The sequence below is a fragment of the Pongo abelii genome, chromosome 14 (assembly GCF_028885655.2).
Source record: "Pongo abelii isolate AG06213 chromosome 14, NHGRI_mPonAbe1-v2.0_pri, whole genome shotgun sequence".
Lineage (NCBI taxonomy): Eukaryota > Metazoa > Chordata > Mammalia > Primates > Hominidae > Pongo > Pongo abelii.
This window is the reverse complement of record NC_071999.2, coordinates 117,516,120-117,538,795: the sequence shown is the minus strand read 5'-3', so window position 1 is coordinate 117,538,795 and position 22,676 is coordinate 117,516,120. Positions and strand designations below refer to the sequence as shown.

At 43.4% G+C, this 22,676-nt stretch overlaps 1 protein-coding gene across 34 annotated transcripts in view; it reads right to left on the bottom strand.

Moving 5' to 3' along the window:
- The window catches only part of ARHGEF7 (Rho guanine nucleotide exchange factor 7), a 191,973-nt gene that overhangs the window by 27,707 nt on the left and 141,590 nt on the right, over window positions 1-22,676 (bottom strand). For 33 of the 34 annotated variants that reach the window (XM_054529243.2, XM_009248793.4, XM_054529250.2 and 30 more), the window contains 5 exons: window positions 10,353-10,475; window positions 4,038-4,176; window positions 3,200-3,259; window positions 2,321-2,467; window positions 336-422 (listed from right to left, as the gene is read on the bottom strand). In XM_054529243.2, the coding sequence (XP_054385218.1) occupies window positions 336-422; window positions 2,321-2,467; window positions 3,200-3,259; window positions 4,038-4,176; window positions 10,353-10,475 (556 nt within the window). Of the gene's footprint in view, window positions 1-335; window positions 423-2,320; window positions 2,468-3,199; window positions 3,260-4,037; window positions 4,177-10,352; window positions 10,476-20,242; window positions 20,302-22,676 lie in introns of all 34 variants that reach the window. The other variant, XM_024230823.3, reaches the window with a different exon arrangement.

The window sequence follows — 22,676 nt, the reverse complement described above, 5'->3', positions numbered from 1 at the left end:
CATTTCACAGAACAAAACCACAGCAAGGAGGAGCAAGGTATTTTGCATAAAATGACAGAAGGCAATGACAGAGACTGACTTGTGCCACAGTAGTCTGTGTCCTTATGAGGTTGCTCTACAGTTTACACTTCTTTCTTTTTTGAAATTAACATAGGATATGTTTGCATAGTCACAACGAAACACAAACAGGAGCTGTACGTCCATATCTGAATATACAGCACTACACACACAGCACATATACAGATAGATACATGTAATATTTAACACAAAATTCAAAGCCAGTTTGAAATTATCCTCAGATCCACAATAAAATATAAATTTAAATTGTGTTTTACCTGATAGATAAAGCCACTCATCCTAGGACTGGCAGACAACATTAGCAAAACATTTGGGAAGAGTAGAAGATATCTTTCATTCTTTTCCTAATACAAAAAAAGAAATCCAAAACATTTCTTAAAAAACATCTACTTACAAATGTGAGCACAAATACTTCACTTATTTATACTAGGCCCTATGAAACATTACATGATATTTCTCATTTAGGTACTTCTATCAAGTTTTATCAGGTAAATTAAATGGAAACAATTATGATAAATTCTGTATTAAGTCTTAACATATGATTAAGAGAGAGCTTTAACATATAGGTAAAGAGGACTTCCAAATTCTTCAAAAAACAAAAGGTAAGAAAGTAAACTGACTGATTAAAAGATCCTGGACTCACAATTAGCCTGTGTAACATCTTGAAAATATATTTGGTTAAAGAGTTCAGCTCTGTGATTAACTATTTTCAGGTAAGCTAAAATTTTCTTTTTCTGGTTCAGAGAAAAAGGAGAGAACCTATAAATTTTAGTGGGGTCAGGGGGAACAGGTGGAGTCTTTAAGCTAAAGAAAGGATAAAATGTTAAAATCAATTTTGGTCTACTAGTAATTCCTGGCACTTCCCAAACCTCTCAAATGTCAACTCAGTGTTGTTTTCATCCACCCTATAAACATCACCTGGTTTACCTCAGACTTAAAAGTATTACTTATGTATTAAAAATCATTTGCTTCAGTAAGGTAAAAGCCAAAGAGACCGTAAGTGAAAGAAAAAAGTTCCTAAGAATCCAAAAAGAGACAAAAAAATGCCACAGTCCTTTTCACATGTTGACATTTAAACTACGGCCCAAAAAAGTGAAATCAGTCCTAGGAGTTAGTTTCCCCAAGTATATTCCTCAGAACATGAGGCTTATGCAAAGCATCTTAAGAAAAGAGTCTTCCGTACTTTAAAGAAGTCACTGAGAACGACTTGCTATATTTCCCTCTTGAAGAATCACAACATACACTGGGAACATTCAGAGCCAAGTCTCTGAGGAGCTCTATCATAAAGAATCTTTTCCACTAATTACGTTCAGTCGTGATCAGAACCACTCTGAAGCATTTTGGAGTAACACCCACCAGTGTTCTATAGATCTAATATTATAAAGAACACACTTTGGGAAATGTTTCCACAGATTAAAGTTTAAAAGAGCATGACTCAAAAAGAAACTTCTTCTGAAAAGATGTAAGGTTTTTATAATCATGGTTTCTTACAGTACCCAAACTACAAGACTATGTAGAAGGGGTGATATTTTACAGGTGGAAAGGAAAACACACCATATAAGTTTCATGTTTTAGTTTTCTTATTCTCCTTGGAGTCTTGTGTTCAAAAATGAGTCATTTAGCATGTTTTGATCATGTTATTTTTGCAAAGGTAGAATAAAATTCAAAAAGAGGTGCCTGTTTAGTGACCCACTGAATGTATGTCAACGTGAATCATGAAACAAACTGCTCGATTTTCACTGTGTGGGTGGGTATGTCCCAAAAATCTGGGTTGATCTCTCACTTAAACCAAACCCATAAGAAAACTGTGGCTCCTGTAAGCATATGTCAGCTAGCATACTTTCACAGGAAAGTATAATGACCCGAAAGCATTGAGAGCGGCAGGTCCCTGTGAGAGTGAGCCTTGGTACAAAGTTGCTGGCCAGATAAGCACATACAGCTCCGTGCAGATGTGTGCACAGGACTCCTGCAAGTCTTTCTGCACACTATCTTTCAGTTCACGTGGGCTTCGGGCCACACTGACTTCAGCTGGATCAAACTGATCAAGTCTACACTCAGCTCTAAGCCTCTCTAACATGCCATAAGCCTCTCTCCTGTGTCAAGAATAAAAAGTAGCTCACAAATTATAAGATAGAGCTTCTATTAAGATGATTTTCATTGCTTGAGATGCCTTTAAAATCTTCTGCTACAAGCTCCTAAGAGTGGGACAGAAATCCTGGTGCGTGCACGTGGGCAGCAGTACCTCACTTCCAGCACACTGAATCAGGACCTGGGACATGTAAGTGACATTGCCCAGAGTTTTAATGTCATCGCCCTCCCAGTTCCGGATGGCTTCCGTCAGGATCTGCAGCTCAAGCTCTTTCCTTTTCCGGACTTCTTGACATTGGGCCTGACAGACACAGAACAACACTGTTAACAGACATAAACTTTCAGAATCTTAAGTTCTGGCCACATTGCTTTGTATCATCCTTAAGACAATTATTGCTTTATATCTTACTTCTTCAGACAGATAATCTATTGAGCGATTTGCTTAATTATACGGAATTGAAAGTATTTGCTTAGAAGTATGAAACCAAGTCAAGAGAAGCAACACACACAACTGCTCTGGAATACTAAGTATTATTTTAGAAAGATATAGCAGATTTTGCCACTTGTACAAAAAAGAAATGTGGACAAGTACTGTATTTTCATTCTGGTTTTGTGTTTGCCAATATAGAAGACTGAAGAGAAGAAACAGAAAGTGTAACTTGTGCTATAAAATAAGGCATGTATTTCCAAAACGCAGTTGGTAAAACAACCCAACAGCAGAGAAAATGGAACCACCATTGTTCTGTTTTGCAATAAATCATTAAAGACAACATGAATGAAGGGTAAAAAAAATGTTTTAAACAATTTTAAAGTAGATCTAACATCAATTATACTGTGATTTTTAAAAATTTAAATAATTATTCTATCATAGTCCACTAAAAGGAGTTTACCAGCCATAGAACGCCGACTCTGTTTTTCTTTCATGTCAGCACAAGTCATTTTTTAATCATTTGACTTTTTCAGTTGATAATTCTTTCACATTCATTTGTCACAATAATGTCTGGGGGGGAAAACAATGTGCTTAATCACTTACTGAAAGGTTTTTGAAGGCAGCCATAGATTTTTGAATATCTTGTCTGTCTGTATGATAATCCTTTGAGTAAAAGAAACATACAATTAGCTTTCATAAGGAAAAGCTTTTCTTAAAAAGGTACTTTCTACAGACCAGCTTGAAACTTTTCTAATACTTTTCAACCCTTAACATTTCCTTTCTCCCTCAGCATTAAAGTGTCAGTCTTTCAGAAAATCATGAAGCCATTAGACTTAGGGGAAATAAAAGTTGGAAGAGAACAGTCACGAGCAGCAGGGGTGGGGAAGCCAACACTTGCTTCATCAATAAAGTATTATTGGAACACTGCCACGGCTCACATGCAGTATCTAGAACGGCAGAGCTGTGTAGCTGTGATGAAGACCCTACAGTCTGCCCCCTTATAGAAAAGGTTTGCCAACTCAAGCCAAGAGAGTAACTTTAACCCAAATTTCTGCTAGGCTGCAACCTGTTATTCAAAATTGAAAGCGCACAATCATTCATTAAATGATTAGTACGGTATTACCCTATAACCTATGCACACACTGTTTGTAGCTGGATGATCCAGGTAAGACATCTCAACACTATCTGAAAATCAGTTCTCATGTTTCAGCTTTTGGAAACTTTTCAACCAGCAGCAGTGGGTAAAAGAGAGATAAGGGGTATATGTTTTTTAATAGAGCTGGAATAAGGAGAAAAACATAATATTTAACAAAATTCTTCATAAACTCTGTTGGTTCTGGCTTCTAAAATAAATCATGAATAATACTTTCTTTCACAGTAAGTCTGACCATGCCACTAACCCTTGGTAAGGACTCCGAGTAAGAGAATGAAAGCGCAGTACCTCCATGTGTCTCTCGAGCTCTTTGAGCAGCGTAGGGTATTTATCCAGGCGCATGAAGGGCTTGCTCAGGCCTGTGGTCAGCACGAGAATCCCAGGGCTGCTGGCACCTTTGGTCTCCATGAACTCCCCCAACTCCTCACTGGGCAGCAAGTGGCAAGAGAGACGCTTGTGGTTAGCAACGAGAGACAGTGGTGGGCTCTCTCATCTCCATGAGCAACAGCCAGAATTTATGAAATGTAAGTGTTGCTTTCAACATCTGGAAGGCTCCAGCTTTTATCCCAAATCTGCGCTGCTCATCTGGAAATGCCAAAGGGGAGTCCCACCCCTAAGGGGTCCCGTTCCTGCTCTCATATGAGCAACAGTAACTATACACAGCACAGGATGTGTGGGTCTCCATGAGATCCTATTGATGGCGAGGCCCTCCAGCCATCAGTGCCATGCAGACATATCCAATGGAAACATGCACACTCAGAGCCAAAATGGATTCCAATAATCTCAGAGTCTCAAGGTGGTAGAACAAGACCGAGCTGCTCCGGTAAAGAGCTAGAGCACGCTGATGGTGGTCATCCCCAGATGCGAGTTCGTCCAGCGAGCAGGCCCCACCTATGTGCTGCCAGCACTCAGCCTGGGAGTAGGCAATGGCTCTTGGGGTGAGGAGCGCGAGAAGCAGCAAGAGAAGAGAGCAAACGCTGATTTAGGCTTCAGAACTTCAAAAGCTTTAAGTTTAATCCTCACAATATGTGAGGAAGGAAGGGGTGCCTGTGTGCAGACAGCGAATGCTGATTTATGCTTTAGAACTTCAAAAGCATTGTTACATTCAATCCTCACAACACATAAGGAAGGAAGGTGTTCCTGTGTGTGGACAAAGAAACTGAGTGCATATCCCAAAATTAAAAAGTCAGAAACAAGTTTTGGAACTTTCTGTATTCTTCTTTCACCATCCCCTTTCACAGTGCCTCGCCTAGCTTTCCCTACAGTGGGTCCTCATGTGTGTCATCTTTGTCCTCAGAGTTCCCATGGCTGTGGCAGAGGACACAGGCAGGCTTCTGGGGGGTCTAGCTCTTCACCCACACGTTTGTTAAGGCTGACAGTCACCTGACTGCGACACCCCTTCCTGGCGATCTCTGAGATCTCTGCCAGGCCCTGGGTCTGCTGTCCCTCAAACTGCATGTGCCATCAGTCCACACGTCTGACAGTGCACAGCCCACAGAAAGGAGGGGAGGCAGAACCAGCGCTGGCAGCCGATGCCAGGTCCAGACCAGGATGACTTCTCAGTCACCACATCCCATTCAGGAGACCTAGGTGACCCCCCCCCACCATCACCACGCCCCATCCTAGGAGACAGAGGTCTCTAGTCAGCAGAGCTTGGTTCAAATGATACCCATGGCACTCATCCTAGGAACAAATTTTCCTAGTCTAGAGGTTTTCCCTTAAAAGGAAAAGATACTTTTATATCCTCATTATGTAAACGATGTCCTAAAATAAGTATGAAAATCCTAACAGCAAAACTGAGAAACAAGCCAATTTCCGGTTCTGGTCTTACAGGAGCCTCCCACTGCACCACTCCAGCCAAGCTGGCTACTGCCAGAGGTCTCAGGGACACCAGAACCATCAAGGGCTCCCGGGGAAAAGACAGTGTTTAGGCTAACCCAGAGGAAACTGAGTCCACAAACAGTGAATATTAACAGTTTCAGAGAGTTCAACCTAAACACAGCTTCCCATAAGGAGGACTGAGAGCCAGGATGGTGCCAGCCCTTCCCACTTCTCACCCTCCTTATTCCATGTGGATCCCCTGCCAGGGCAGCCAGGGAGAATGTCCTCCAATGAAACCAATTCAAACACCAGGCTGAAAACCAGTCACTAGGAAACCAGCCTTCCACTTCCTAAGCACGTAAGACCTTCCGAGAAGGCCACTTACATCTCAACGCTTTCTACAAAACCAGGGTGGTCTCATTCACCAAGGCCAGGGTGCAAGCCCTATGCTGCGTAAAAACAGTAACGATGTGGGTGCAGCACCTCTGTCTGTCCTTGCCAACAAGAAATACTTCCAATAAACACATACATATACACACTTAACAGATATTATCAATACTAAAGCAAATTATAAAAAAGGGTAATGTTGCATATATCCACTTATAAAAAATTAAGACGAGAAATATTTTATCAACTCCATATATAAGGCTTCATAATTATTTCTGTAAGGCTGCCCATCATGTTGATGCTGTTTTAAAAATTAGTAGCACAGAAACCGTCAGAGTACTTCCGAGTGTGTGTATGTGGTGTCTGTCTTTGTGAGAGAGAGCACACATGCACAAGAGCAAGTGCACTTCTGTGGGCAACAGACAACTCAACATCGTTTGTCTGTAACTTTGTGCTTTCCAAAAATCATTTCCTTGAGACAATCCCAGGCTGGAGGTTACTGAAATAAAGCACAGTGCCATCTTCAGGGGCCTGCTGTGGGTAACACCTGCACAGCAAGGTGTCCTGCTCACCGTGCAGGCTGCACTGACATGAGCCCATGAGCACACCGCATGTGTTCCTATCATTTCTAAACATGGACATATCCTCTGCCTTCTTTCCTCAGCATCCACCTTCCCCAGGGAGATGGGTGGGGAACTGAGGAGTGTCCAGGACAGACTCCCATCCACTGCAGCCACTACAGCCACTGTCCCCCGCCCCCTTCTCAGCTGGGGCAACAGTGAGCACTCTGCGGACAGCAGGACCACAAGGACAGAGGAGGAGCTACAGGACTGCTCACCATGCTAGGCACCAGGGCAGGCACTCACAGACATCAATGCTCCAAACATCACTGGGCAGGGCAGACCTACAATTTTGCAAGTGATACAAAGGACAGCCTGCATGAAGGCCACTGCCCACACCATCACTGCCAGCAGAACAGGTGACGCTCTGCACCCAAGGCGGACCCCTGCTATGTGGATGGCATGGCCGGCGCCTCTGACCATGGGCAGCCTGTTCCGCACACACACATCCCTCCCCTCTGCTCAGTTCTTATTCAGAAGTGCTCCTCTTCCCACTACTCACTCTATCCATTCCTAAAGGATGAATAGAGTGACATGAGGGCTTCAGACACGAGCAATTTATATTTTACCAACAATTCTCTAGGTGTTGGAGAATTTATCAGGCAGTCCCATGAAAATCAAACTTTATGATATTAAAAATATATTTCAACTCCTTTAAATGTAATCCACGTAAGTACCTTTTCCACCAAAATAAGGAAAAATCCATTCAGGTCATTATTTGTATTTCAGGGTTACCTGTGAAATTTCCTAACTATGGTACAGCAGAGAAAAATTAACAAAACTAAACAGAGTTACCCTCATCACCACTCCCTCAAAAAAAGCGCTGAAGCCAAAAAAATGAAACGTGTGCAAGCAAAACTCCTTTTAATATCCACAAGACACTCTTACAATGCCAGAACAAATACAGTTAAAAAGGAAATGAAATTTTATAAATGTTTGTGGATCATCGTTTTAGTTTCAGTTTGAAGTTAAAAAAAAAAAGTAGTGCCATAATAAAACGAAACAGCTAGTTACAGCTACTCTGACCAAAGACTGCTCTTTCAGCTTCACTTCTGCTGATGCCAGCAGCCCGTACACAGTGGGTCTCCTCAGTCCTTACTGACACAGAGCTGTGGGCTGACGGCAGCCACAAAACACATGTAAGCATGGAGCCAAGTGCAGAGGAAAAAACTGCTGGGAAAAAAATCATTTTCAAAGGCTAAATTATGACACCCATAGTTCATTCAAAATAGCCGGCCATGGACAAGTGTTGCCGCCATCACTGGATGCCGCAGAAGGTCTCAGCCGCTAAAACGGTCAGAGTTGGCACTCTGCGCTCGCAGGACTCACACTTAGAGAACTTAAACCCAAGTAACACAAGGACAGTGAGGACGCAAATAAGACTTTAAACTTCAACCCACTGCACTTGAACCAATCCTTAAAAATTACTCCACAGCATGAGCAGATCAGTCTACCCACAGGCGTGGCAGCTTAAAGACTGTCACACACGTGGAAAAGCCGGCAAGAGGAACAAGAAAGAATCCAAGCACAAAGGCAGGAGGTAGGAAGGAGACTTGGCACAGGGAAGCCTGACCCCAATTCACTGCCATGCTCTTTGGGGTGGGGAGGAATCTGTGGCCAACACGGCGGAAACTCTCGTGGCACAGGAACCTCGGGAGGGCACACAAGCTTCATGTTCCACAGTGGCGGCACCTGCTGGCTCGGGGGACCTTCCTCTCGCTGCAGCTCTGACTCCCAGCACTAAAGCAACAGTGACTTGCCCCGGGGCTGCTGTCCCGAGCAGGCCTCGGCCTGCCCCTCCACTCTCTGGGCAGCCCTGGGAAGGAGGCATAAAGACCCTCCTGACTCAAAAACCCACCTGTATTCTTTCTTCTAGTTACTTCAGGAAAATGCTACACATACATTAAGACCTGACAAACACACTCATTAAGGTAATAACAGAGAAGAGGATCAACGCAGCACACGCCTGCAAGCACTACTCTTGAATGGCTTCGCATTTTAGGAAACTAACAGTCCTAGTGACTTTCAATGTCATCTTTAGGACAGGTCCTCAGAAAGATGAACTTTCTGTTCATCTTCCTCATCACTCCATCGATAATTCTTGAAGAATTTCCAGAGACACAAATTTAACACTTGCATTGCGCTTTCTGGAAATCTCATTCAATGTATAAATTCCCAGGGGTAGGGGGCATAGCACATAACTGGAAACATGCTGGACGCCTGGACACGCTGCGGACACAGCCCACACTCCCAAGCGGGACGCACAGAGGGAGGGTTTTTTGGGTTTTCCTTTTCTGCGACTGCTGTGAGTTCTAACTTCCTTTCCTTTCCTTTCACTGCATTGTTCAAGGCTGCTGTTTCCTTTCAGGGCTGCAGATGCTTTAGTAACAAATAGAAAGTTCAAAAAATCTTAATCCTTTTATATTTGAGCACACCCAGGAAACAGTAACTATCCAGGGTCTTTTTTAAAAAATAAAAAAATTAAAAAACTAAGAAACAATAGAAGACAACAAAATATTCATTGAGCATTTGGTGTGTTCACCCTGACCTGACCTGCTGACAGTTTTAGCTGAACGCTTATAATATTCCTGTGAATGAGCTCCTTCAGGAAAGGAAGCTGAAACCCAGAGACGGGAGGAAATCTGCCCCAGGCTGCAGAGCCTGAAGGCAGCAGCCAGAGCCAGAGCCGAGTCCACCCTGCTGCCATGTCTGAGCTGCCCTAGGACGCCCACGCAGTGCCACACCTGAGCCCCAAATGTGCTTCTAAAGAGGCAACCAACACCTGTTCACTGACGAGGCTTTAAGTGGAAATGTTCGGTTAAGCTGAAGTTAAATATTTAAGTTAGAAAGACAATGGCATTTATCTTTCTGCTACTAACACAATACTTTTTCCATTTATGGTTTTGAAAATGTGTGAATTTCTGTTTTCAAAAGAAATTATGAAATTTTTGTAAAACATTAATACAAATCTTTGTGTTAATTTTTTGTAAAACATTAATACAAATCTGTGTTAATTTTTTGTAAAACATTAATAGAAATCTTTGTGTTAATTTTTTGTAAAACATTAATACAAATCTTTGTATTAATTTTTTGTAAAACATTAACATAAATCTTTTTAGAAGCAGAAAGTGAGCCTCTGAGCTCTCTAAGCCCCAGTGTGGTCTCCTCCAAGCCAATCCTCAAACAAATCAATTCTTAACACTCACTAATGACTGAGATCCTCCTCAATAACTGAAACAGCTGAGAAACATCTTCCTCCAATTCACATGAAGCAGACACTGTCTTGCCTCATAAAATAAGCAAAACATCTGTGCATTCTCTGTTGCACTTGTTTTTAGTTTCAGGTTGAAAAGCTAATGGTCTCCAATGTAATGTTTTGTGTATAAAACCTAATATTAATCTGAAATGAGATACTTTCTCTTACAGCTGATGTAACTCGGGCTCATGTACTTCCAGTTTTAAGTACTGAAATGATTCCAGGACCCTTGACTAAGCTTGTGGCTACACCCCAGAACACTTACTAACCCCTTCAACCTATTAGCCAAAGGGCTTCAGGCTGTAGGGAAGACATCAAAAAGATTTGTCTTTTTACAAAAATACTCACCATCATTTTAAAGACTTCTTACCAGTACTTCTCAAGCATAATTTTGAGGGGTAATTAAAATTCATACCCTTTAATAACCAAGGGACTATTAGCATCATACTATCTCATGCACTATTTGAAGGACACAGAGCCATCCACCCTCCCCGTTGCCCAAGTGCCTAGCGAGTGCACCTGTGTTCCGTAAGGACATTCACTGCAGAAGGGTGATTGGCACAATACGTGAGGTACAGGGTTTTCATCTGTGGCATCAGGTTTAAAAAGCAGCCTCCGACTCTCTGCTGAGCTTCGGGCAACCTGGAGAAACGCGACACAAAGGGAAATAGTCATCAGTTTTACAGACAGGACAACTGCTAACTGACAGACATATAATACTCTGAGTAAGGAAAACCTCCCTCTGCACCTATCTGTGAAAACAAGAGGCCCCGATCCCAGCACACACGTGTTGCTGCCTTGAGTCTAGCAGGAAGAAGGGGCGCCCAGAAAGCAGCTCTGCTGCCAGGTCCTCTCCGGCAGCATTCAGACTGCACAGCATCCCAACCAACCCTCAGGCCCAAGCTCTTTGGGCAGTGAGAAAAACAGATGTCACAGAGCCTTCAGCTTTGCATAAAATAAGAATTATTGAATGTGGTTATTCAGTCTGTGAGATTTTTCTACCAAAGCAGCAGCATCAAGACTAACAAAAAATACAAAAACTGCCTTTCCCTTCAGGTTAGAGACTAGAAAGCGAGCCCACCTATCAGGTGCCTCTCCTCCCCAGATCCACAGCATCCTGACAGTTAACAGGCTTTTCCAAGAAGCATAAACTCACAAGAACAAAAAGAATGAGGAAGAGACTACCAGAACCAGCACTGGAAGCTGCATGAGGGGTGACGAGTCGGCACAAGCTGCGGGCATCAGGGCCGCTGGTGGTGCCGCCTCAGTAGTGGGTGTGCCTAATGGGGTACACGCTCACCTCTCCAGACCTCAGAGTTTCTGGAGGACACCAGCAACAACCCGGAGCAGGGGCACGTGTGCTGAAAACAGGAGACCCACGTGAACTCTTACCACTTTCCCTGCACCCCAGGGTGTCTTTGCTCCCCAACTACCCACAATATTACCAGAAGGATTACGTCCTCCTACCTAGGGAATGGGAGCCAGAGAAAAAGTGACCAAAAAGATGAACACCAGGGATTCCTACAGAAAACAAGAGTCAACCAGTCCCAACTCTCGGACAGCACTTCCAAAGTGCTTTTAGTGTGCCAACCTTAATTATAAGAAGGCATGAAAGGACGACAAATACATTTGCCTAAAAAAAGGGGGGAATGAAGGAGCAAAGGGGAAAAAGGAAATATGATAGTCATTCCACATCAGAATAAAAGTTCCTGATACAGAAAACCAAAAATATAAGCAGAAGTCAATCAAAGAAATCATCACACGACTAAACAGAGTGCAAGGCACAAGACCGAAGGTGTCCACGAGCATCGGCACGGGCCAAAAGAAGACCGAGGCCCCAGACAACAGCAGAGTCATTCAGAAGCCCAGAAACAGGATGCGAAGAGCTCTGAGTGAGAAACACCTGTTCACACAGAGAATGAGGAACAGCATGGGGCTCCTCAGCACCAGAGCCCAGAAACACTGAAGCACCCCTTGAAACGGGGGTGGAAATCACTTCCTCTGTCTCCATCCGAGTCAACCGTGAGCACTCACATGGATTAACTGCCTGGCATGCACTCGCTCCTCGGGAAGCTCCCAGAGCAGGTACTTGACCAAAATGACAGAGGAATGCAAAAAAAGGGAAAGATGTCAGCACCCAACACAAAGGCGGATGGAACCTGGGACTAGGGTCCAGGCCTACAACTCATGGGGACACTGCTTCTGCTCTGCCATCCCCTCCGATAAGCACACGGCCTCAGTCTGCCCCTGCTGGGAACAGAACACCGCAGACTGGGTAATTTTCCAGCAACAGAAATGCACTGCCCACAGCTCTGGAGGTTGGAAGCCTAAGATCAAGGCACCCGCAGGTGGTCCCCTATTGCATCCTCACAGCGGGGAAGGGGCAAAACAGCTCCCTCACAGCTGTTACAAGGCTGCTGATCCCATTCATGAGGGCTGCATCCTCACGACCTAACCACCTCCAAGGCCCACCTTTTAATACCATCCAATTGGTGACCATCTGTAATAACAGATGATCTGGGGAAACACAATTCAGACCACAGCACACTCTGGCTCCCAAATGTGTCTGCTGGCAGGCATGCCTTTCAACCTCACAGGCAGGACCTCAGGCCCATGACTTCCTGGTTCCACTTCTCCTCCAGTCTCTGGGTGTGTCTCCACATTCACGAGCACTGCTTTCCGCTCTGCGGCTAAGTACTGGCTGGAGAAAGTCATAGTCAGGAGAATCAGCGAGTCACAAGTATTAGGAAAAATCTCATGCTGAAAACACAGAGCACTCAAAATTTATGCGAACTTGGTCTTCTCCCTGTTTTTCAACAATTTTTTATTCATTTCTTAGTAACTGTTAACTGAGGCTCAAAAAGACTGTTCCTGTTCTCATCAATTTAAGAAAATTTACTGAGCTGTTATCAGTACGTCCTACGATAGCTGTGGAGACAGAAAAGCACAGGAAGTAACGCCATGACAGAGGTTCCAAATCCCACCACCCACCGTTTTCTCTCCTCAGACTCTCAAGCATTCCCAGCACAATGGGTCTTTTTTTTTTTTTTTTTTTTTTTGAGATGGAGTTTCTCTCTTGTTGCCCAGGCTGGAGTGTAATGGCGCCATCTCAGCTCACTGCAACCTCCGCCTTCCCAGTTCAAGCGATTCTCCTGTCTCAGCCTCCCGAGTAGCTGGGATTACAGGCATGCACCACCATGCCCGGCCTGGCCTTCCCTTCTAGACTAGATAACATGTCAGTTTTATAAAACACGGCCTTCAGGAAAGAGGTGAGAATAAACCTCTGCTTCTAAAACACAGCAATATGTAGATGTCAAATGTAGTTACTGTAAATAATACAGACAATAGAAATGTAAAATGTAGGTAATAAAAATATCCCACACAGGTTCAGGTGGCCGATCTGTGTAAGAACATCTACCAAAGGTAAGTGCTCCCTCCACATACTAGTCTCTTCCCTGTGCTGTGTAAAAAAAGGCCAACGCCCTCCTTCAATATTTAACTGTCCATCTCTTTCCCTCTCTTAGCTCTCCTTTGATCTCTGTCTGAGCAAGACGGGTCCCCACCCAGAGTACTGGAGGGGGCTCACAGAAGCACAACAGGTACCTGCAGGGACTGGGAATTTAGTGGGGTCTGCAACAGCAGGGACCTCGCCCACAGCACAAGGAGGCTAAGGGTTAGGATGCAGAAGTCTTCCTGCCGGTGGCGGTGATATACAGACCTCTGTGCAGATGGGAGGCTGTCCCACCTGCCTTCTCTGCCATGCTTCTTTACCCTCAAATCCAACAGCCACTAGCCACCTGGAGCTACTTCAAGTAAGGTTAATTAAATTTTTTTTTTAATTAAAAATTCAGTTCTTCAGTTGCGTTAATCTCATTTCCAGAGCTTCACAGCCCCACGTGGCTAGAGGCTACTGAAATTTGTCTAGCAGATATAGCATGTTTCCATCAATGCAAGCTCTCAACAACACTGGTCTAATTCATCCAAGCCATGTTTCCAAATCCTGAATGTGTCATGCAGTTATTATGGTGCTTTACTGTTTAGTTTATTAAAACACAACAGAAGGCAAAGTAAGCTAGCATCTGCACTGCTGCAGACCCATTTCCCAACTGTGAACAGCTAAGCGGGGTTTCCACAGCCTACAGGGATTAGCCACAGTTCTGTCCATTTGCAGGGTAGTCACTGACTCAAATTAATTTCAACTACTATATGTATGCAGCACCATTACAAGGCACTGGGAACAGTTAAAAACAGGGTAAGAAACAGTCTCTACCTTAAAGTGAGTGCTATCATTTTGTACAAAAGTAAACTGAAGACAATTATGTAGTCTCAGTGACAGGAGCTACAAACTGCTGCCAGCCTACAGAGGAGAAAGGACACGCCCCTTAAGACACACAGGTTTTGAGAATATTCTGACATCTGAGCAGGTGATGTTCACACTCAGAGACACAGTGAAACATCAGGAAGAGGGCTGGCTTCTAGACTGACAGGACCCTGCATGCCTTACTAGGAGGACTGAAGAGAACTGGGCAATGATGGAATGCCAAAGTTATACGCACAAAAAAAACTGCCAGAGATGCAGCACAAGAAAGTTATTGGATATGTGCTACCCACAATGGTTTAAATTCTTACGATTGCAGAAATACTGCTCAGTGCTGGGTCATGGGCTATGCTAAGATTTCATCTCCTACCTGGTTCAGTGCCACAGCCCCGATCCATTCAGAAATGGAAATCTAGATAAACTGATTTTCATTTCTGGTATTTCATCAATTAACAAAAATTAAGTCACATTTCAGCATAGCTTATAAATAAACAATTCACGGTACGAGTGGTTTTTCCTATTTCATTCACCGCACTGAGCCTAGGCTCTAGATTTTTATTACCTCTTTCAGTCCCAGACCAATTCTCCAAGAATTTTCTGTCACTGCCATCACCAAAGTTTCACGGCTGATAAAGCCCTTGTTCATTAATTCAGTAGCAGATAAAGCTCATAAAGGTCAGCTGAGCCCTAGGACTCGAGCATAACGTGCCAACATATTCCACACATAACGCTGCCTAGACACCTGAATTCACATGACAACCAACCAGACTCACAGAAATCATTACAGAATATGAGTTCAGAATTAAAGGAGAGGATGTTCCTCTCGGTTCTCTCTTGTGCTCCATAGGCTGCTCTTCAGAGTGTGATAACATGCAGACAGGGCACCCCCACGGGGGCTACATCAAGGCCTTAGGCAGCAGGATGGTGCACATGAGTCACTAGAGGCAGCACGCATCATGCCAGCTGCTCCCACCAGGCCTCCTGGCAGAACCAAAGCCATAATCTAACAGGTGTGATGTTGCGTTGTGTCCATGAATGATCTGATGACAGCTAGAGTCACACATACCATCTACATCTTCACAGTAACAGCAACAGCACAAGGTGAAAGGGGGTACCCCAAGGGTTTTTTTTTTTTTTCCTTACCCAGAAGATGACTGAGTCTCAGGAAAAACATTTGAGAAATCAAATGCTAAGCAGTTTCCCCCATAACACATTTACTCCTAGTGATATTGCTAACTAGACAGAGGAACGGTTCTCAGTTCATTAACAAGTGATTTCAGATGGAAACTGAGATGCACATGAAGACACAGCAATGTGCTGGGGGGAACCTCCATACACATTTCCAGCCGCAGTGAACCCAGCAGCCTGTCTGTGATCAACAGATGGCCTTCAGGGATGAGACTTCACAAGTAGCCTCCTGCTCCCACTCAGGGTGGAGACAGACACAGACAGACAGACACACACGGACACAGGGCCCCTGTAACCACATGACCTCTGGCAGGTCCCTCTCTTGTTGACTACCAAAGCTTCTAAGTTTTCCAATTTATTGGCATACAGTTGTTCACAGTAGCCTCTAGTGTGTCTGAATTTCTGCAGTATCAGTTTTAAAATCAGAAACAAAAAAGAAAAATTATTTATTTGGGTCTTCTCTTTTCTTAGTCTGACTAAAGGTTTGTCAATTTTATTTTTTCAAAAAAGCCACTTTTGGTTTCATTGATCTTTTGTAATATTTCAATTACATTTACTTCCACTGTAATCTTTATTATTTTCCTTCTATAATTTTGGGTTTGGTTTGCTCTTCCTTTTCTTGTTCTTTAAGACGCATCATTAAGGTTGTTTATTTGAAGTTTTTCTACTTTTTGATGTAGGTGCTTACAGCTATAAACTTCCTCTTAATACAGCTTCTGCTGTACCCCATAGGTTTTGGTATGCTGTGTTTCCATGATCATTTGTTTCAAAAAATTTTTAAATTTTCTTAATTTCTTCATTGACCCACTGGTCATTCAGGAGCACACTGTTTAATTTCCATGTGTCTGCATAGTTTCCAAAATTCCTCATTACTGATTTCTAGTTTTATTCCATTGTGGTCAGAAGAATCTTGATGAAATTATATTTTTTTATTTTTAAGAGATGAATTTCATTTTTAAAAAATTTTTAAGACTTGTTTTGTGCTTAATATAGATAATCCTTAAGAATGATCCATGTGCTAAGAAAAGAATGTGTATTCTGAAGCCACTAGAGGAAATGTTCTGTAAGTATCTTTAGACTGATTTGTTCTAAAGTACAGATAAAGTCAAGTGTCTTTGTTGCTTTTCTGTATCAAAGATCTGTCCAGTGCTGAAAGTGGCGTGTTGACATCTCTAGCTATTATTGTATTGAGGTTTATCTTTAGTTCTAATAATCCTTGCTTTATATTATCTGGGTGCTCCAATGTTGGATGCATATTTACAACTGCTATATCCTCTTGCTGAACTGACCCCTTTATCATTATATAATGACCTTCTTTGTCTCTAGCTTTTGTCTTGAAATCTATTTTGTTTGTTATAAGTATAGCTACTCCTGCTCTTTTTGGTTCCCATTTGCATGGAGTATCTTTTTCCATTCCTTTATTTCCAGTCTATAGGTGTCTTTATAGAGGTGAAGTGTGTTTCTTGTAGGCAACAGATCATTGGGTTTTTTGTCTTTTTCGTTTTTTTTAATCCATTCAGCCACTCTACGGCTCTTGATTGCAGAGTTTAGTTCATTTAAGTTCAATGTTATTATTCATAACCATGGACTTACTCTTGCCATTTTGTCATTTGTTTTCTTGTTTTGTAATCTTCTCTTCCTTTTTTCCTTCCTGTCTTCCTTTTAGTAAAGGTGATTCTCTCTGGTTTTATGTTTTAATTTCTTGCTTTTTATTTTTTATGGATCTATTGTATGTTTCTTAATTTGAGGTTACCATGGACTTGCAAATAATAAAACCCATTATTTTTAAATGACAACATTGATTGCGTAAACAATGTAACAAGGAAAGAGAACATTAATTAAAAACTCTACACTTTAACTTTGTCCTTGTGCTTTTTAACTTTTTGTTGTTTCTACTTATATCTTACTGTACTATGTCTTGAAAAGTTGTAGTTTCTGAGCAGTTCATCTTTTAACCTTTCTACTCAAGATATGAGTAGTTTATACATAGTGTTATACTATTCTGTATTCTTCTGAGTACTATTACCAGTGAGTTTTGTACCTTCAGGTGATTTCTTATTGCTCACTGACATTATTTTCTTTCAGATTGAAGAACTCCCTTTAGCATTCCTTGTACAACAGGGCTGGTGTTAATAAAATCCCTCAACTTTTGTTTGGGAAAGTTTTTATTTCTCCTTCATGTTTGAAGAATATTTTTGCTGGATATACTATCCTTGGATAAAAGGTTTTTGCTTTCAGCAATTTAAATGTCAGGCCCACTGTCTCCTGGCCTGGAAGCTTTCCACTGAGAAGTCTGCTGCCAGATGTATTGGAGCATCTTTGTATGGTAGGTATTTGTTTCTCTCTCTGCTTTTAGGATCCTTTCTTCATCATTGACCTATGGGAGTTTGCTTATTAAATCCCATAAGGTAGTCTTCTACGGGTTAAATCTACTTCGTGTTTTATTAATATAACCTTCTTGTACTTGAATATTGATACCTTTCTCTGTTTGGGAAGTTATCTGTTATCTCTTTGAATAAACTTTCTACCCCTGTGTCTCTCTTTACTTCCTCCTTAAGGCCAATAACTCCTGGATTTGCCCTTTTGGGGCTATTTTCTGTATCTGGCAGGCATGCTTCATTGTTTTTGATTCTTTCTTTAGTCTCTTCTGTGTATTTTTAGATGGCCTGTCTTCAAACTCACTAATTCTTTCCTCTGCTTGATCAATTCTGCTAGAAGACTTTGATGCATTTTTCAGTATGTCAACTACATTTTTCAACTCCAGAATTTCTGCTTGATTCTTTCATATTTCAATCTCTTTAAATTTATCTGATAGGATTCTGATTTCCTTCTCTGTGTCATCTTGAATTTCATTGTTTCCTCAAAATAGCTATTTTTTAATTCTCTGTCTGAAAGGTCACATATCTGTCTCTCCAGAATTGTTTACTAGTAGCTTTATTTGGCGAGTTCCTGTTTTCCTGGATGGACTTCATGCTTGTGGATGTTTGTCAGTGTCTGGGCATTGGGCGTTGAAGAGCTAGGTGTTCATTGTAGTCTTCACAGCCTAGGCTTGTTTGTACCCATCCTTCTTGGGAAGGCTTTCCAGTATTCAAAGGGACTTGGGTGTTGCAATTTAAGTTTTTGGTCTCACTGCAGCTATATCTGCATTAAATTGGGGCACCCCACGCCCAGTAATGCTGTGACTCTTGCTGATTCACACAGGAACCACCGTGGTGTTCTTGAACAAAATCCAGAATAATTTTCAATTACTAGGCAGAGATTCTTTGTTCTCTTCCCTTACTCTCTCCCAAACAGAGAGAGAGAGAGACAGAGAGAGGGGTGTGTGTGTGTGTGAGATGAGTAGGTGGAGCTAGAGAAGGGTGACACAATACCCCTGTAGTCACCACCATTGGGACTGCACTGGTTCACACCTGAAGCCAGCAAAGCACTGGACTGCACCCAAGGCCCATGGTAACCACTTCCTAACTACTGCCTATGTTTGCTGAAGACCCTGGGGCACTACAACCGGCAGGTGGCAAAGCCAGATGGGCACGTGTCCTTTCCTTCAGGGCGGCGAGTTCTCCTTGGCTCCGGGCAGGTCTAGAGATGCCATCTGGGAGCCAGAGCCTAGAAGCTGAAACCTTAGGAATCTAGCTGGTGCACTATTCTACCGCAGTTGAATATTTCTTGTGGCACCCAAGCCACAAGAAAAAGTCCTTCCCACTCTTCACTCCCCTTTTCCATAAGCAGGAAACCTCTCCCTGTGGCCACCACCAGGCCTGCAGCAAGTACTGCCTGTTTATCGCTAATGTTCATTCAAGGCCCAAGGACTCTTCAGTCAGTTTGTGGTGAATGCTGCCAGGCCTGAGACTCTCCTTTCAGAGCAGTGGGCTGCCCTCTAGCCCACAGCAGGTCCCGAAATCATGTCTAACAGCCAAGGCCTGAAACTGGGGACTCCCAAGAGCCCACTTGATGTTCTACCTCACTGTGGCTGGGCAGATACCTATGCTGCAAGACAAAGTCTCCTCTCCTTTTCTCAAGCAGAAGGAGTCCCTCCCTGTAGCCACCACAGCTGGGAATGTGCTGGGTCACATTTGAAGCCAGCTCATCTTTGAGTCTCATGCAAGACCCACGGTGAGTTCTGCCTGGGTACCACTGCTGATCACTCAGGGCCCAAGGACTCTTCAGTCAGCAGATGATGGATCCTGACAGGAACTGGGTGCTTCCCTTCCAAGCAGTGGGTTCCCTTTTGGTCCAAGGTATGTCTATAAACGTCGTCTGGGAGCCTCAGGGTTCTGCCTGATGCCCTATCCTGCTGTGGCTGAGCTGGTATCCAAGCTGCAAGACAAAGCCGTCTTTCCTCTCCTCTTATTCTCAGGCAGAAGGAAGGAGTCTCTCCTGGAGCTGCAGGCTGCACTGCGTGTGGTTGTGGGAGGGTGGCGCAAGGCCTCCCTTGGCTGCCCTGGCTGAGGTCTCACTAGGTTGCATGCCCCCCAAGGCCACTGGCTCAGAGCCCCAGCACAACACCAGGTCTTAGCCAGGAAGTGCAGTCCTTGTGGCCTAGACTGTTTTTCAAGTTTATTCAGAACCCCAGGGCATTTTAGCCCACGGTGGCAGAGCTTGCCAGAACTCAGGTTTCAACTGCTGGGACCGGTGATTAGCCTTCTGGCTAGGACTGGTCTAAATGCTACCTCTGTGCCCAGTGTTGCTTTCCACTGTGACAGGGCAGCACTGAGTTCCAATACAAAGTCCCACAACCACTGAGCTCTCCCTCTCCGAAGTGCACAGGTTTTCTCTCTGTGCTACGCAGCTGCTGCCAAAGTTGAGGAAGCAGCAGCATCAGCAATTTAAGTCTGTCTTTCCTACCCTCTTCCATGTCTCCTTCAGTGACATGAAGTTAGAACCAGGCACTGTGATCACTCACCTGATTCTGGTTCTTAAGAAGGTATTTCTTCGTGTGGAGAGTTGTTCAATTTGGTGTTCCTGTGGGGAGGACAATCAGTGGAGGTTTCTATTTGGCTATCTTGCTCCACCTCCTCCCTATTATCTTAGGCTTTATAATTAACTTTTGAACAAAATCATTACATAATATTTAACTATTATAACAATTACATTAAATATTTATAAACACATTGGATATTTTCTTTGATACACTGTAGTCCTATCATATACAAGTCAACAAATGGGAACTCAGTCTACTGATGTCTGTAATACATTGAAAGGCATTTACCACTAAAATAAAATCAAGACATACATTCAAACAAAAGGCAAGAAACAAAGGGAAGGCTGTACTAAGAACTGGTATGCTCACTGGGACTGAAGGATTAAGTAGGATTTTAGTAAGAAGATAAGCAGAAGTGAATCCAAACAAAGGGAATAGTAAGGAGAGATGGGTGGGGGAAAAATCCCACTTTTCAGCCCCACCAGGAAGCAACAAGAAAGGCTCATAAGCCAAGGCCTGAGGACAGAGGCCAAAAAGGGAGGTCCAATCTGTAGAGGGACATCTGTAGATCATTACAACTTTGGAACCAATCTAAATTAGCTGTTTTCAAGAAGTAAAAATTGCCACAATTTTAACAGGTCCTGTCCAAACATCTTGAAGACCAGCTGGTGAAGCAGTGCTGTGTACAAATAAATGAATAAAGCTGTGTCACCCCCAGTTTCTGGGATGAACCATTTCAGGAGGACCAGTGCTGGTGGAGAAGCTGGATAGAACAGGAACCAACTAGAAGTCAGGGCCCAGTTAGGTTAGTGCACAGACACCATGAAAACCCACAAGACCTGAACTACAGCGTTCAGGACGGGTCAGGCACAGAACAGGTAGCTCAGCAAGTGATTCAAGGTGGGGGAAAAGGAAGAGTTAAAGATACACTAAAGGTTTCTAAAAAGAAATCAACAGGTGGGTGATACGAAGAGAGTGAGTGAGCAGGGAAGAGGAGGAAGGAGGAGACGCCAGAGAATTCCTGAAGCACGCTGACTAAAGGTCTCCACAGAGATCGGCACAAACACGAAAAGACAAGCTGAACAATCAAGAAAGATTTGATCCGGAAAGGCTGACTTCAGAGGCAGGAGCTAACAACTGGCCGTGACACTGAAAGACCGGGGATGGTGGAGCCCATACTGCATCAACTGAGAAGCGGAGCAAGCTCAGGACAGAACCTGAGCGTGGGCAGGGAGAACACACCATAGGTAACCCTCTATGAAAGGAGGCATGGTGGCTAAAAACATCAAAGCGCCCACAGTTCCAATCACTGTTCCTCCCCCTACATGCCATTTATAAAGCTTCCTTAATCACCCAAAATGTTTCTTTCCTGAATGTTTGGTGTATTTCTCCATCACCTTCCAAGTGAAACCTTCCTGCCTCCTTTGGTTTATGCCGTAGCTACAGCCTCCTCCATAGCTACAGCCTACTAATCAAGGAACTAATTAGTGTAGGATAAGAGTAAGATTAAAGACACAGTTGGTTGTCTTCTACCATTCTAAATATAGACAATGAGGGCTTAACTAGCTGGCGGTTAAAAATAATTGCCTCCAGCTATTTTAGGAAAAAAATAATTAAAATATTGACATTAAAAAGATCCAGACAATGAACGAAATATCATACCAATTCATTACACCATTCATGAAGTTCATTAAATCATTCTCCACTTCCAACCTGACTCCATGGCTGGTCAACTGCCTGTCAGACATCCCCAAACAACAGAACCAAGAGAAAAGCAGCACTGAAAAGAAAGCACCATGACCCCACCTTCCACAGAAAAAATATCGCCCAGTTAAAGACAGTTATAAAATGTCCCCGAGTTTAAGGGCAGAAAGTGAAATAAAGTGAAGACAAAGCTGCAGAAATGGGAAGGGTGAGGAAAAAAGTCCCTAACCAACGTGACTGAAAACAGATCTTCTCTCACGAACGCCAGCCAACTCACTCAGGGCCCTCCAAAGCCAGTGTGAAGTTACATTTTCACAACTGAAGTTAGAAATGGTGCACATTCTGTCCCTGGCGGAACAGAGGCTGCAGGAGAACTCAGCTCCAGACGCCAAGTAGGGCCCCGAGCATTTGCAGATGGTTCTGTAAGTACCAGGCCACTTTACCTCCGCGAGACTCTGGGTGGGTGACACCAGAACCCCTGCTTTATAGATGAGGACACTGGGACAGACGTGGGCAAGCAACATGAGGCAGGTGACCAGGAGAGCTGTCAATCCAAACCTAACCCTTACCTGGGCCACACCTCTTCCCACACACGCAGTAGGCCGGATGGGAAGTCTGCGGCTCCCAGTCTCCAACTGAAATGCACAGCAACCCCAAACGGAACTCAGCGCCTTAGCCCGAGTCCTCTTCTGAGCCTGGCCTTCCTGTTAGT